At 40.4% G+C, this 16,994-nt stretch overlaps 1 protein-coding gene across 2 annotated transcripts in view; it reads left to right on the top strand.

Annotated features, from left to right (window-relative positions):
- LOC134332527 (ephrin type-A receptor 5) overlaps positions 1–16,994 on the top strand; it is a 72,216-nt gene that overhangs the window by 35,938 nt on the left and 19,284 nt on the right. Inside the window, exons 5-8 of one of the 2 annotated variants that reach the window (XM_063014209.1) lie at positions 11,867–11,991; positions 13,899–14,058; positions 14,107–14,109; positions 14,479–14,581. In XM_063014209.1, coding sequence (XP_062870279.1) covers positions 11,867–11,991; positions 13,899–14,058; positions 14,107–14,109; positions 14,479–14,581 — 391 coding nt within the window. The remainder of the gene's footprint in view (positions 1–11,866; positions 11,992–13,898; positions 14,059–14,106; positions 14,110–14,478; positions 14,582–16,994) is intronic. The other variant, XM_063014208.1, reaches the window with a different exon arrangement.

The raw sequence follows: 16,994 nt of genomic DNA, 5'->3' as shown, positions 1-16,994 counted from the left end.
TGCCAAGGGCAGCTCACTCGAGGTCCCGACGCTCGCCTTTCTGCTCGCCGGCGCCACAGTATCTTTATTGATCCTAAAATGATCTGTTTCATCTGGATCTTGACCTGTCTGTCTGTCTATCCAGCCATCTGTTCACCTGTCTGTCTGTCTGTCTTTGTGTGCATCTAGCTAGCTATCTGTCCATCTGTCTGTATTTCTGTGTGCATCTATCTAGCTGTCTGTCCGTCTGTCTGTCTGTTTAGCTATTTGTCTTACCTATCTGTCTGTCTGTTTGTCCATTCGTCTATCTGTCTGTTTATCCAGCCATCTGTTCACCTGTCTGTCTGTCTGTCTGTCTGTCTTTGTGTGCATCTAGCTAGCTATCTGTCCGTCTGTCTGTCTGTTTAGCTATTTGTCTGTCTGCTTACCTATCTGTCTGTGTGTTTGTCCATTTGTCTATCTGTCTGTCTATCCAGCCATCTGTTCACCTGTCTGTCTGTCTGTCTGTCTTTGTGTGCATCTAGCTAGCTATCTGTCCATCTGTCTGTCTGTCTGTGTGCATCTATCTAGCTGTCTGTCTGTCTGTGCATCTATCTAGCTATCTGTCCGTCTGTCTGTCTGTTTAGCTATTTGTCTGTCTGCTTACCTATCTGTCTGTCTGTTTGTCCATTCGTCTCTCTGTCTGTCTGTTTATCCAGCCATCTGTTCACCTGTCTGTCTGTTTGTCTTTGTGTGCATCTATCTAGCTATCTGTCTGTATGTCTGTCTGTCTGTGTGCATCTATCTAGCTATCTGTCCGTCTGTCTGTCTGTTTAGCTATTTGTCTGTCTGCTTACCTATCTGTCTGTCTGTTTGTCCATTTGTCTATCTGTCTGTACGTCTGTCTGTCTGTCTAGCAATCTATATATCAGTCTGTCCATCTGTTTGTCTGTCCATCAACCTAGCTTTCTATTTGTTTGTCCATCTGTCTTTCTGTCTGTCTATCTGTTAATCTATCTAGCTATTTGTCCATCTGTCTGTCTGTTTAGCTGTTTGTCTATCTGTCTGTTTAGCTGTCTGTCTGTTCATTCGCCTATTTGTCTGTGCATCTATCTAGCAATATATGTCAGTGTGTCCATCCGTCTATCTGACTGTCTGTCTATCTGTCTTTCTTTCTATCTGTTCATCTGTTAATCGATCTAGCTTTCTGTCCTTCCATTTATCTAGCTATCTATCTGTCAGTCTCTGTATCCATCTATCTGTCTGTCTGCCTGCATGCCTTCCTATCTGTATGTCTGTCAAACTGTCTATCTGTCTGTCTGTCCATCTAGCTAGCTATCTGTCACTCTGTGTCCGTCTGTTTGTCTGTCTGTCTGTCCATCTATCTAGCTATCTATCTGTAAGTCTCTCTATCTGTCTGCCTGCATGCCTGCCTATCTGTCTGTCAAACTGCCAGTCTGTCTGTCTGTCTATCTAGCTATCTATCTGTCAGTGTCTGTATCCACATATCTGTCTGTCTGTCTATCTATCTGTCCATTTACCTAGCTATCTATTTGTACATCTGTCTATCTGTAAATAATTACATACATTTTCTTGCACAGCATTTTTTTTACTTTAATTATAAAGGTCATTTACACAGAAGACTTGTAACTGAAAAGACTCGGTCTATTACAGCTTTGTAAGAACTTCACTTGTAAGTGTAAAGTGCAGCGTGACCTTGATTTAATATTGTGATCATGTTATTCTGATTTACTCTGCGCTGAGTTTCATTACAGAGGAACTGTTTAACAGAACACATTTTGATTCTATCTTCTCTTCCCTGGTTACCCTTTACTGTGTGAGAACAGAACTGTTTTAGTCAGATGATTATCTAATCTCAGAGCAGCTTCATATCAAAGCTAATCATCAGAGGAAATAATCAAATCAAATGCTGCTACATTATATACCACAACAGTCCAGACTTATTTCACCACTTATTTCTCATCACTGTTTTACTATTTAAATGTTTTATTCATTTAAATGCAGGGATTTTTGTTGAATTGTTTCCTCTGGGTACTGCTGTTAAATTTTTTACTCCAATAGAAAACAGAAACAAACATGAGTAAATTCAAACAACTCATATGAAACTGTGCTTGTTTTTTATGGGATGGCCCTAATGTTGTGGCTAAACATCTAAACATGTGAGTAAACATCTGTAACTGGGAGTGCGACATCAGCAAAATGTAGAAAATTAACCCAGTTTGCAAAAACAAAATAAACTGTCAAAACCAATAACCAAAAAAAAAAAAAATGGTATCAAAACACACCAAAAATGATAGAGACACAGTGAGAACCTTCTCTCACATATGTTCTAGCTGCTCGATCCACCAGAGTGTGACAAACCAATTAAAATGGCATCATTATATATATATGGTATATAGTACACTGTTATACCTTAGTCTTATAGTATATAATACATTATTTTATAGTATATAGTGCATTATTATATAGTATATAGTGCATTATTTTATAGTATATATATAGTGTATAGTGTATATATAGTGTATAGTATATATACTGTAGTGCATTGTTATACCTCAATCTTATAGTATGTAGTACATTATAATATAGTATATATTTCATTATTATATATAGTATATAGTGCATTATTATACCCCTATCTTATAGTATATAGTGCATTATTATATATAGTATATAGTGCATTATTATACTCTTATCTTATAGCATATAGTGCATTATTTTATAGTATATAGTGCATTGTTATATCTCAATCTTATAGTATGTAGTACATTATTATATATAGTATATAGCACATTATTATACCCATATCTTATAGTATATAGTGCATTATTATATATAGTATATAGTGCATTATTATATATAGTATATAGTGCATTATTATACATAGTATATAGTGCATTATTATATATAGTATATAGTGCATTATTATACCTCAATCTTATAATATGTAGTACATTATTATATAGTATATAGTGCATTATTACATACAGTATATAGTGCATTGTTATACCTCAATTATATAGTATATAGTGCATTATTATACCTCAATCCTATAGTACTGTATATAGTGCATTATTATATTGTATATAGTTCACTATTACATATAGTACGTAGTACTTTATTATATAGTATATAGTGAATTATTATATGTGGTATATAGTACATTATTATACCTTAATCTTATAGTATATAGTGCATTTTTACATATAGTATATAGTGCATTATTATACCTCAATCGAATAGTATATAGTGCATTATTTCACCTCAGTTCTATAGTATATAGTGCGTTATTATATTCTATATAGTGCATTATTACATATAGTATATAGTACTTTATTATACCTCAATCTTACAGTATATAGTGCATTATTATATATAGTATATAATACATTATTATACCTCAGTTCTATAGTATATAGTGCATTATTATATATAGTATATAATACATTATTATACCTCAATTCTATAGTATATAGTGCATTATTATGTATGGTATATAGTACATTATTATGTACTGTAGTATATAGTACATTGTTATACCCTAATCTTATAGTATGTAGTACATTATTATATATGGTATATAGTGCATTATTATACATGGTATATAGTACATTATTATACCTCAAGCTTATTAAAGAAATGCACTGCACATAGGACATCAGTATTTCTTTAGATGTCCTATTTAAACTGAAAAGCGTTTGTTCCACATCATTTAGCTTCGATATTAGCCGGATCCCAACATCTAGTCTTTTTATTTTTCTTTTGTATATTTACTGAATTGTATTTCAGATTGGCCTCAATCTCTTCATTTATTTTTTTTAACCCCACTGAAAAAAACAGAACAGGTGCTGCCAAAGCCAAACCATTTATTTCCACTTTCCCTTCCGTGTAATCTATTACCATAAACTCTCAGTCCGTTTGCATTCAAGCTGCTGCTCCACTTTAATTCAGGGTGAAATATTTAGCATAATATTTGCACTTATTTCCCTGCTAATATGTCTCTGTCACCAAAAGCACCACCTATACACTTAAGTAGTACATAAAAAAACAATCCTGGTGCTAATCCATTTCACTGGGACAGTACAGGTATGACACTTTCCCCTGAACAGTCGCTTTTAACATCTGCCTCGCTCATTAAGGTGCTCTCAGATCAACAAAGGGATTAGGCTCTTTAAAACACGATTAATGGTGACAAGAAAAATGATTTCACAACTCCAGACGGCCTGCCACGTCGCTTCAGCTCTTCCAACGCGCCCTGTGTTCGGGAATTAACGTCACCCGTGTGCCAACCGCAGCCTCCGAGCTTTTCTGCACAGTGAGGGAGGATATAAATTCTTCTTTTTTTTTCTCTCAAGTGAAGCAGGATTTTTTTTCTAACTGGGAAAGTTTGTGTGCATTGATCAAATGCTCACTGATTTTAAGAGAACTTGATCTGGAAATAAAGTGAATAGCACGCAGGTGCAAGTGATTAGCGCTTAGTCTTTCATGTGCGCTGAAGTGTGTTCGTATTTCCCTGATGAATGTCGACAGGCGCGTAAGTGGTGGCATTTGCAGAACTATTCTGTAAGCTTTTAATATTTGCCCATTCACAGAGAGTAATTGACATATCAGTCTGCAAAGACTTGCCACACTCAATATTCTTAATTACTGCTTGTGAGCCGGTGCTGGAATGCCGTTGACAGAGCTTGCGTGCCCCATTCAGTGCAGTGCAGGGTTATCGGCAGTTTAAAGCTCTTTGCAGATGGTGATCCAATCACTAGTTTCAATATGTCATTTATTATGGTTTGTTTTACTGCAAGCTTAATAGGTTTAGTGTCCTGTAAGAGGATCAGTGTGGTGCAATACTATAAGTGATGAAATCTTTTTGTTTTATGAACTATGGTCACCTCTTTGACACATATTTACTACCTAATTTGACCTGTATTCCTAAAACAGTATATACAAGATTACAGGCAGTTGTAGCATAGTGGTTAAGGTATTGGATTAGTAATCAGGAGTTTGCCAGTTCAAGACCCATCACTACCTGGTTGCCACTGTTGGGCCTTTGAGCAAGTCCCTTCACCCTCTATTGCTTAGATTATATACTGTCACAATTGTAAGTTGCTTAGGATAAAAAAAGCATCTGCTAAATGCCAAAAATGTAAATGTACCCTTAGCCCCCAAACTATTGGGCAATCCCCCTCCCCAATATCATTTACATTTACGGCACTTAGCAGACACCTTTATCCAAAGCGACTTACAGTACTGCGACAGTGAACAGTCTAAGCAATTGAGAGTTAAGGGCCTTGCTCAAGGGCCCAACAGCAGCAACCTGGCAGTGGCGGGGCTTGAACCGGCAATCTTCTGATTACTAGTCCAGTACCTCAACCGTTAGGCTACAGCTGCCCTATACGCCAGTATACTTATGCTGAAGATTATTCAATGCAAAGAGTATTTACAGATGTGAGAGCAGGATTTAGAAAAACAGATGTGTGAGCAGGATTACAGCAAAGCGTACAACTGTGTTGATCACACAGTAATTGTCCTCAGGAAGATGGGAACAGAGATGGGGACTCGAGTCTGTGTTTCATTCATCTTTTATTAAAGATGAATGAAACGTTGATCCAACATCATTCTGATTGTGTCATTTTCTGCTCTCTAATAACGCTCTGGCTGTCTTAACACACGCAATGGGTAAATGTTACAGCCAGCTTCCGGCGTAGTGGTGAAGCGTCGCTCCCTACTCCCTACACAGTTTGAAGTTCACTTCATTTGAACATTTTCGTTACCTTTGGATTGGAATCTCACTTCACGTAGTGCACTTCACAGGAACAACTGGGTGAATGGAACGCTCCTACAGAATTGGCGGTAATGGTTAAAAGACCGCTTTCTAAACCAGTCAGACCTTCTGATTTAAATTTTTAGTAAAAAATGCTGTTATTTGCATTTATTCAGTTTGCATGACACAGATGATGTGTCAATAAAATGCTTGATCCTTGACGAAATCAAGCCTAACCTCGCACTCGAAACCCAGATAAACACAAAGCAGTTCTTATTTTGGACACATTATGAGAACCAAGTCATTGAAAAAAGAAATTCATGCTTACAAATTGAAGGAAAAAGAGAAAGAGGACGGCCAGCAACAAGGTGGATGGATACAATTAGAAGGAACAATGAATGAGCCATTAAGAATTCTGGAGATGCAGGGTATTCTGGACAACCACTGGGGTTGGAATTGACTTCATTCAATTTATTAATTTTGTATGTTTTACCTCAGGTTTATTCTTGCATTGGCTTGTCCACCCTCCCTCCATGACATAGCCAATCATGTCTGTTTATAGATGCATGAGCGGTTGATTGCACTGCTGGAGTTTCAAACCCTGGATCACAGCAGTAGTGGGTTAGTGGAATTTAATGCTGCGCCACCTGAGCGCCACTAATAATAATAATAATAATAATAAATAGAAGAATAACTGTCATGAATTCCTCCTCTTAAGGATTACATTCTCACTCTACGTTCCTGGGTGTATTATACTTAAATAAAACCAGTCATACAAAGAAAGTAAAGATCATATTTTATAATTAATAAAATTTCACATAATTGGTAGGTGTGTTTGCTGCTGTCTTTGTATGCGTCTGTCTGGAATTCTTTACTCCAGGGGTTCAGGCGGGTACTGAGGAGGTCTGTGATGCATTCCAAAGCAGTCCTAATTATGTATTAATCAGCTCAGCTTTTTAAATAAATAAACCTTAACCCTATTGTTGCTGTGTGCACTCTGCATGGCCCAAACATCTGTAATTACTGTAATTAGTGCATAATTGTGCATAATAGTGCAATTAGTGCATAAACGTGCAGAAAAAGAAGAAATACACCACATGCAAAAAATAGTCCACTGTGTATAGATCTGATCCTTTTCATTGAAGCACATGCGCCGGCAATCTACTTACCAGTAGCTCAGTATAGCATTAGAATTAAGTGAATGTGTCAGCAGTCAGATAGTTCAAAGCAAACACTAGCTATCTCAGAGTGGCTTGGCTAAATTAATGGTTTCTAAGAGTGTAATGCTTGCCACACTGAAATTCCTGGCATCCGAACCATGATCAGACTAAAAGCAATGAAACTTAAAAAAAAAACACACATGGCTGACATCTCAAGCTCCCTAGTTTGAATCTCAGCTCTGCTATTGGCCAGCTGGGTACCTACAAGGTCAATGATTGGCTAGTCAGAGGGATTGAGAGAGGGCTGGAAGGATTTCTCATAAATGGCTGATTGATGGTGCCTGCACCGTGAGACGTGGGATAATAGGGATCAGTGCGTGACTCTCCATGCTTATGAACCCTCCTCATGCTGGTAAAAAATGAGGAAGTGTGTGATCATTATGGTCCTGCTCTTTAAAAGTCTGCAGCACTAGGGGTGGAAATACAAATCGGGTAATTGGAAACGACTAGATTAGCAGGAATATGGGGGGGAGGGGGATGCATAAAATGCATAAAAAATTTATTTATATACACCAATCAGCCATAACATTAAAACCACCTCCTTGTTTCTACACTCACTATTTTATCAGCTCCACTTATTATATAGAAGAGCTTTGTAGTTCTACAATTACTGACTGTAGTCCATCTATTTCTCTACATACTTGTTTAGTCTGCTTTCGCCCTGTTCTTCAATGGTCAGGACCCCCACAGGACCACCACAGAGCAGGTATTATTTAGGTGGTGGATCATTCTCAGCACTGCAGTGACAATGACAGTGGTGGTGTGTTAGTGTGTGTTGTGCTGGTATAAGTGGATCAGACGCACCAGCGCTGCTGGAGTTTTTAAATACCGTGTCCACTCACTATCCACTCTATTAGACACTCCTACCTAGTTGGTCCACCTTGTAGATGTAAAGTCGGAGACAAACGCTCATCTATTGCTGCTGTTTGAGTTGGTCATTGAGATCATTGAGCTCTTCATCAGTAATCACAGGACGCTGCCCACGGGGTGCTGTTAGCTGGATATTTTTGGTTGGTGGACTATTCTCAGTCCAGCAGTGACAGTGAGGTGTTATCAGCGCTGCTATGTCTGAGCCACTCATACCAGCACAACACACACTAACACACTACCACCATGTCAGTGTCACTGCAGTGCTGAGAATGATCCACCACCCAAATAATACCTGCTCTGTGGTGGTCCTGTGGGGGTCCTGACCATTAAAGAACAGGGTGAAAGCAGGCTAAAAAAGTATGTAGAGAAACAGATGGACTACAGTCAGTAATTGTAGAACTACAAAGGGCTTCTACATGGTCAGTGGAGCTGATAAAATGGATAGTGAGTGTAGAAACAAGAAGGTGGTCATAATGTTATGTCTGTTCGGTGTATAGTACATTTAGTATAGGGCAGTTGTAGCCTAGCGGTTAAGGTACTGGACTAGTAATTAAAAGGTTGCTGGTTCAAGCCTCACCACTGCCAGGTTTGCCACTGTTGGGTCCTTGGGCAAGACCTTTAACCCTTAATTGCTTAGACAATATACTGTAACAGTCCAGGTCGCTTTGGATTAAAGTACGTCTGTATATAATGTAGTATATTCCTTAACGTAGCGTTTACTTTTAATGAGGGCATGACCGATGCTGAACATTCATACTCAGTATGAATAATACTCGATAAGGTCCATGTTCTTCGAGTGTTGACTCGGGTCTCTGTTGGCAGGAGACATACCTCAGTGCTGGTTTTTGGCTGGCAGGCTGCTCGGCTCTGCCAGAAGTTTTTCATCTTGCCTCTCTGCAGGACTCCTTTAGCGACACTTGTTTACAAACATGGGACCTGCTGAGTGCCAGGGCCTGGCACTGAAACCAGGTCAGACTGGTAATACTGACCTTTTCTGCTCACACTGAAATTGTCCAGCCAGCGAGCTAGCTTCTATCAAATTACATGCAAGCTTTTGACTGAACGAACTGTCTGGCTCAGAAACCAATACAGCCCGGAGTCTCCCTCTCACCAACCAGAGATAGAAAGTCGTGCCATGTTGCTCGTGCTCAGCCGGCGTTGGATTAATCGAAGCGCAAGAAGCTCTGACTGCTGGCGCGTAATCTATCTTACTGAAAATAGGTACGTTAGCACGTCTAGGTGTGGAGGCAGTTACATTCCTCGCTGTTTGGTGTTAGCAGCTCAGTCGCTGGCAAACGCACAAAGTTAACGCGTTCACGCGCTGAGGAATGGCAACACTTCCTTTTCTGAGACGTTTATCAGAGCGCAATCACACTTATTTTGCTATGGATGTGTTCCATCTGTTAATAAACCAGCAATGAGTTTCACCTTACTACAACTGCACAGTTTTGCACTACATGCACACATTTGTTGAGAACGAAATGTTTCCAGTGGAAACCAAAATCATCAACTTATTGAGGCCTGAATTTAAAAAATAATAATAAATCACAGCTTGATCCAGTTTGCAATTTGAGTTCATTTTATCACGGCAACTCATCATGTGACCTATGTGAGTAGTGTATGTAGCCTCTACATGCTTGTACGCACTTTGGCGTCCTGAGAGATCTCCTCCCAGACCTGGATCCGGGAATTCGTGAGCTCCTGGACAGTCTGGTGCCCTAGTTAGTGGCATCAGATGCACTGATAAATAACGGCCCAGAGGTTCTTGATTAGATTCAGGACTGGGGAACATGAGGGCCAGTCAATGGCATCAATGCCTTTGGCATCCAGAAACTTTGGCATCTGGCCACAACAAGCTGGGTATTGTCCTGCACCAGGAGGAACCCAGAGCCTACAGCACCAGCATTAGGACTCACAATGACTCTTAACAATTGCAAGGTTAACAAGCACTGGCGGAAACACATTAATTAAAAAATAAGAAGAGGTGTCCCAACACTTTTGTCCTTTCAGTGTATCTTGGTACATACAGAACTTTGTGGGTATACTGGTACTAACTGTAGCCTATTTTGATTGATTTATTAGATGGGGTATCCCAGCGCACTGCTCCAGTACAACACAGACTGTCATGTTATTATGCGAGACCAGTGGAGATCAGTAGGGGGCTCGGATCATGGGATCATGCCCATCTGCCCTGCCACTAATGGAGGCTTATTTAAATAGTCTCTGGGTCTTATCAGTGGTAATGCATTGCACCTGGGAAAGCTCTTTAAATATGGTGTTTTTTTTTTTTTGTCTGTGCCTTAGTAGGACAGTGGTAGCCTAGTGGGTAGAGCTGTGGGTTACCAGTTGAAAGGTTGAGGGGTAGAATCCCAGTTCTGCCAAGCTGTTGTGGGTATATAGTTACTGACTGTAGCCTATTTTGATTGATTTGTTAAAAGAGGTATTTCAACACACTGTTCCAGTAAAACACAGAGTGCCATGTTATTATGCCATAGAGATCAGTAGGGGGCTCTGATCACGGGATCATGCCCATCTGCCCTGCTGCTAATGGAGGCTTTTTTAATATAGTCTCCTGCACCTGAAAATTTTTTTTTAAATATGGTGTATTGTGTCTGTGCCTTAGTAGGACAGTGGTAGCCTAGTGGGTAGAGCTGTGGGTTACCAGTTGAAAGGTTGAAGGGTAGAATCCCAGCTCTGCCAAGCTGTTACACAGTTACAGTTACAAAATAGGCTACAGTTACTGACTGTAGCCTATTTTGATTAATTTGTTGGAAGGGGTATCTGTAAAACACAGACTGGCATGTTATTATGACCATCATGTCCACCACCCAGATCGTCCAGTATGATCCCCGACTCTGCTGCTTACGTTTTCTGCCATTCTGTCATCACAAATCGGGATTAAAATCCCCCGGCCAGCCGTAAGGCTCGTTGCAAATCAATAACTCAAAGGAGCAGCGTCTCCTGCTCGACTGAATGTCAGCCATTTAACAGGCTGCCAGGGTGCTTAAGTATCCCAGCCACTTCCACAAAGCAGCTCTCTGCCTGCAGCCTGCAGATCGAGTTGCCAAGTATTTTGTTTCAGGCTTTTAAGATAGGAATGATTATAGTTTTGTCTGGCCAAAAGCAGGGATATGGTTACTCTTTGTTTGGAACAGGGGGACTACTTTCCTCTGCTTCCCTATCATCGAACCCTATTGAGCTTTAAATCCAGCGCTTGTGCAGCCGGGCTTCTGTATCCTGAGGGATTATTGTTTAGACGTGTTTAAATACTCGTTATCTCACGGTTACAGTCTGACACTTTTGCTCATGAATACATATCCTGGTCATATTTCTGCAGTTGGCTTGTTAGTGGAGAACCAGAACAGAATGAAGTTGTCTCATCTAAGAAATATTTCTGAAGTATAAATTCTTCTTGGTCTTTTTGATTGAAATTTAAGTTAAATTGTCATTGTAGAGTAAAAATCTATAACGAGTCAACCTGCCGTGGAGATCAGAAGGGGGCTCGGATCACAGAATCATGCCCATCTGTACTGCCGCTAATGGAGGTTTAAATAAATAGTCTCTGTATCTTATCAGTGGTAATGCACTGCACCTTGGAAAGCTTTTTATATACAAGTTGTCTTTGGGCTTTTGCTTGCTTGCTCATAGGCTTTGCCTTGTATAGGTAGAGGTGTGTGTTACAAGTTAAAAGGTAGAGGGGTAGAATCCCAGCTCTGCCTAGCCATATTACTTGTATTAATTGCCCCCTGGAGTATATTGAGTTCTTTTTTCCACAAAAACATGACTTATTGCACACTAGTGGACCGAGTAACTACGTAGTGCTGCAGTAACATCTTATTGTTACACATCTTAACTCCCTATGGGGTGAGCACATGGCATTTCTCTAACGTGGGGCAAACATCAAGTATACACGTTTTGAACACCCCCAATGGTAATCAGGCACTTATTTTGGATGAGAATGCCTTTGGCAAATTGAAATTAAATAATAAAAAATCTATCTCTATCTCTGTTTCACTAAAACGTTTAATTTTCTTTGCAGCTCCATCACCGATCACTTTGGTAAAAAGAGGAAAGACGGCAAAGAACAGCATCTCTATATCGTGGCAGGAACCAGACCGGCCTAACGGCATCATCCTGGAGTATGAGATCAAGTATTTTGAGAAGGTGATCACAGGAGCACATTGCACATTGACATCTTATACATGTTTGGTGTTCACCGAGTCTTAGAAACTACCCGATTGTATTTCACTTTCTCTACTGCTGCTTACCTCCACTGCTGACCGAGGACACTCCTAACTAACACCCACCCCCCTCTGACACGTGTGCAGTAGCCGACTGTATCTTTTCACCTTGCGAGTTCATATGGGGCTCAGTCTCCCGCATGGAGAGTCATGCACTGATTTTCATAGCAGAGCTGAGATTCGAACTCACAAGTTTCATCTTTGGTGTGCTAGCGTAGGCCACCTGAGCGCCTAGATGGTATTTAGAGGGGTTAGAGTAATGTCTTTGGTATTATCTTCATACTAATCAAAAGGACACTGTACATACGCTTGCCTGGCACTTTATGTGCAACCATCTGGTACTTACATTTATAAATGTATGTACCAACCATACAGGTGAACGTTGTTACCTTTGTTACCCCTGTACCCCATTCATGGACCAAAAGGGATTCTCACACGTCCCCTAATGACTAGATGTTACTCGGGTGGTGGACCATTTGCAGCACTGCAATCACACTAATATAATAATAACTCAGTAATGTGGGTTCTACTTGTATAAGTGTATCAGGTGTAGCAGTGTTGTTGGGATTTATAAACACTTAAATGTCGATGCTGGGAGGAGAATAGTGCTCTTGCCAAAAGTACAGTATAAAGCAAACAGTGTTCTGTGATCAGAATGTTTCTGCTAATAGAAAAAAAGATTAAAATACATTGTGCATAAAATCAAAATAGCTCTAGTCTTTAGGGCAGTGGTCCCCAACCACCGGGCCGTGGACCGATACCGGGCCATGAGTCATTGATTACCAGGCCAATCAGAAAGAATAAATAATTAGAGATCGCTACAAGAGCATTTAAATTTCCTATACTCTTCGGGTGTTATTGTCCCCAATCACCACTAGGTGGGAGCAGCGTCTCATTGCAGCGAAAAAAACTCAGGATTCACACTGATTTTTCATTCTATTGTTATTCTATTTTAAATCCCCCCACCCCACCGGTCCGTGAAATTATATCTTATATGAAACTGGTCTGCTGCTTTAGGGGTTTGTGGTCCTTATAAAGAGACCATTATGTTTAAACCCTATTTAAGATCCTGATAGCATTGTTGCACCTAAAATCGTACTACATACATAACAGAGCAACACACACTACCATGTCATTACCTTGTAAGTGTCATTACAGTGCTGAGAAGGGCTCATCACCACAACATGTGGTCAGTAAGACCAGACATCAGGTCTGGTACTTCTGATAAAGATCAAATGACCGACAGTGATCATCAGATGTAAAATGTATCAGTGTAAGATAACAGTGCACTTTGTTTCTTATATCTTTTACACATGTAATAAAACATTTCCAAACTAGCTACAAATAAATTACTAACGTTTAAATAAAAAGCAGCTTCAGTATTTTCATTTTATCTGGGTTTATATGGTCGGGGTTGCTGAAGTGGTGACACGTCTCCCTTTAGCAACAAAGCTCACAAAAAGGCTGAAACCAAAGCTGCCATTGATGCACGGCTCAGATTCCTGCTCACACCGGGGCAATCACGCTGAAAAGTGGTTCAGCCTCTTGCATGACCTCAGCTCAGTGGTCTAGTCTGGGAAACACTGATATGAGGCACTTTAAAACAGAAAAAGTGTCCCCATCCCCTAATGGATCGAGTCTTTACCACACAGCTCTACCATCACGCATCATGAAAGTGATCCTCACCTCTGGCCCCACACAAACGTACAAAAACACACTGGCTCAGAGGACTTAAGAATTTTTGTTGCTTTCTCTTTCTTGTTTTTATTCACACTAACATTTTCTCTTGTATTAATCTCAGTTTCTCCGTGATTGTCTTGCGCTCTGTAGGATCAGGAGAGCAGCTACACTATTATCAAGTCGAAGGAGACAGAGGTTGTGGTGGATGGTCTGAAACCGTCCTCAGTGTACATCTTTCAGATCAGAGCTCGCACCTCTGCAGGCTACGGTGGCTTCAGTCGACGCTTCGAGTTTGAAACCAGCCCCTACTGTGAGTCCAACAAATAAATATATAAAAACCATCTGCTACATTATACAGCTAGTGTATTATATGAGTAAATGTTTGTTTAATTCATTGATCTTGATCTTGCAAGATCTCATTCTGTGTTTACACCCTACTGGCTTTATTAATTCTGAGACCCGCCTGAACCTAATGAGTGTAACTTTAATTTTGACCTAGTTTAAAAAAAGGCAATAGCAATATCCAAAGTATAACACAACACGTTTACATTTAATAGATCTCAGGGTTCGGGTTTATGATAAGGCCAAAATGAGCTCTATGGCCAACCAGACAAAGACAAACATGACTGCACCCCAACCCCAATATAAAGGATAAAAATAAAAAATGTGATTGTAGTTAAAGCCATGTGTAGTACTTATTTATTTGTTTATTCCTTGGCTTTTTTTCTAGTGTCTGCATCTAGAGATCAGGGCCGGGTTCCTGTCATTGCCGTAGCTGTTACACTGGGCATCATCTTGCTGGCACTGGTCACTGGCTTCCTGCTTAGCGGCAGGTAAGTAAATTAATGACTCTGCCCTCAGTATTAATGTGATGTGATGTAACACATCATACCATATCAACACTGTATATCAACTGCACTGTCTTTTACAGTTGGTTAAACTAAATTGTTTCTCCATTGCTCTATTAGCTGAAACATTAAATATCCACTGTTATTTATCATCTAAATGTATTAAAATACTCAGAACTTCATAAAAAATGGTAAAAACCAATGAGATCTGATGGGAGATGGGTTGAAACTGCAGAAAGACCAGTCTAGCACCTGTACTCTCTTACTATGAAGCAGTGCTATTGTAACTTTATGTGGCTTGTCTTGCTGAAACAAACAAGAACGTCTTTAAAAAGTGACATCGTCAGGTGCCCAGGTGGCACAGCGGGATATTCCGATAGCACACCAATGCCAAGATTCTGAACTCCTCGGTTCGAAACTCGCCGTTGCCACCGGTCGGGTGGGGGTCATCTGGTGGGCATAATTGGGAGTGTCAGCAGCAGATACTAATTGGCCACTGTATCTGCAGGGTGGGGGTTGGACTATGTGTGGGGTGAGATCTTCGTACGCTGGGTAAGGACCCTGATTGGCAGAAGAGATGCCTGTGCAGAATGCAGGGGCGAGAAGAGGAGGGCTGTACACGTGTCGGAAGAGGCGTGTACAGCGACGTGCTCTCCTCGGATGCAATCGGGTATCCCTCATCAGCGGAAGACAAATTGAGTATGCTAAAATGGGAGAAAAATGAGGAGAAAATGCATTAAAAAAGCGACATCATCTAGATGACCCATCTTTGCTGACTGTTTGTGTTGGAATGCAATGCTAGCTTTATTCCAGATGCAGCTATATATTAGCTGTAAAGTATACCCTAATAGAATTACCAGCATGTCTACATCTGTCTACATGGCTACATCTCAGCGTAAGTTCATTAGATCCAGTTCAGTGCTGAGAAATACTGTCTCTATGTCCCTCTGGCATCAAATTCGTTCCCACGTTGGCGTTGTAACAATAGCTGAGCAGGAAGAGAAGCTAGTGACAATATCCTGTTTCATACATACTGATCCATTTGCATCTCCGCACACAATGTGTTTAGAGAAAGAAAGAAAAGAAAAGAAAGAACACACAGTGATGCAATCATTCTCAGACTATAAGTAATAAGTAATAAGCTGATGAGAAAAATGATTTAATATTTAGAAGATGTACTTTGGTAGATACCTCTATAAAAAGAAAAAACACATGAATGTCTGTAAGTACACGGTGTATGAGGAGCAGGGTGATGACAGGTCTGCAATAGAGTTTGGAATATAACACGTTGTAGAATAGACCATGACAAGAACATTATCAGTCTGAAGGATTCGCCCTACGCTGCCAGACCTGAAAATTAAGACCTGGTTGAAAGGCAACTTGTCTTACTTGCCACCTTGCTCCCTTTTTTTGTACCCATGCGCCCTTGACCTGCCCTGAGGCCTTTAATTTGATTCTGTCAACTCCTCTGGCAAGATTTACACCAGCCGCAGGGAGTGGACCATGAAAACACAAGGTGGGAGAGGGTGAAATTTCTAACCAGCCTTCAAATGGCCACTCGGGAGCCGGCCCCGATTGTTTAAGCAGGTGCCACGGAGCACCTCAAGGACGACCCGCTTTAAAGCAATTACCTCTGAAGTAGTACTGTCGTATCATTTTCACCCCAGCCTTGACACCCCTTTGACCTTTAATATCTGAGGTATAGCTGGAAGGCCCGTGCTGGTGCAGGAAGCTATCAGATTTGTTAATAGCCTTTTTTGTCCTCATGAATGAACTACAAGGCTGCAGAAAGACGTGCTGGGTGTGAGCAGCTAGAGAACCTGTCAGGATTCGTGGCCCACTGTTCAGTCAAGGAACTCTCAATTTCTGCATGCTGTTCCTGTGTGCTGAGGAGATCCCTTTTACAAAAAATCAGGTCTGTTTGTCCAGGCACTTAGTGAGATGTTACATGGATGCCCAACTTGTACTCAAGTACCCAGTTTAGACCAGGGGCTTCATTTGTAAAGCTTTTGCCTAATTAGATTTGAAAAATGTTATAGATTGTTTACTAGAACTAATGTAGAACTAATGGAGAAATCAGCATTAGTTATGAGAGAGTCCCTATTAGGCTTAATATCCCACCCCTTTCTGAACAACAGGCCAATCATTGCTCATGTGGCCACTCAGCCCAGTCGACAGGCAGAGCTGAGACTCGATACGATGTATTCAAAATCCCAGCTCTGGTGTACCAGCGTGTGTGGCTATTTTTTTATTTATTAGCCACTCGTGCATGTGTATGTATATTTTTGGTGGCAGTTAGCATCCTTTCCACGACCATTAAGCTCTTTACCGATGTTGCTTGACCTACAGTTTAAAAAGAAATGTACAAACTAGTTCAGATTTTTTCATCACTAAATGA

This window comes from Trichomycterus rosablanca, chromosome 18, assembly GCF_030014385.1.
Source record: "Trichomycterus rosablanca isolate fTriRos1 chromosome 18, fTriRos1.hap1, whole genome shotgun sequence".
NCBI lineage: Eukaryota > Metazoa > Chordata > Actinopteri > Siluriformes > Trichomycteridae > Trichomycterus > Trichomycterus rosablanca.
The sequence above is the reverse complement of the archived record's forward strand: the minus strand, read 5'-3'. Positions and strand labels throughout refer to the sequence as shown.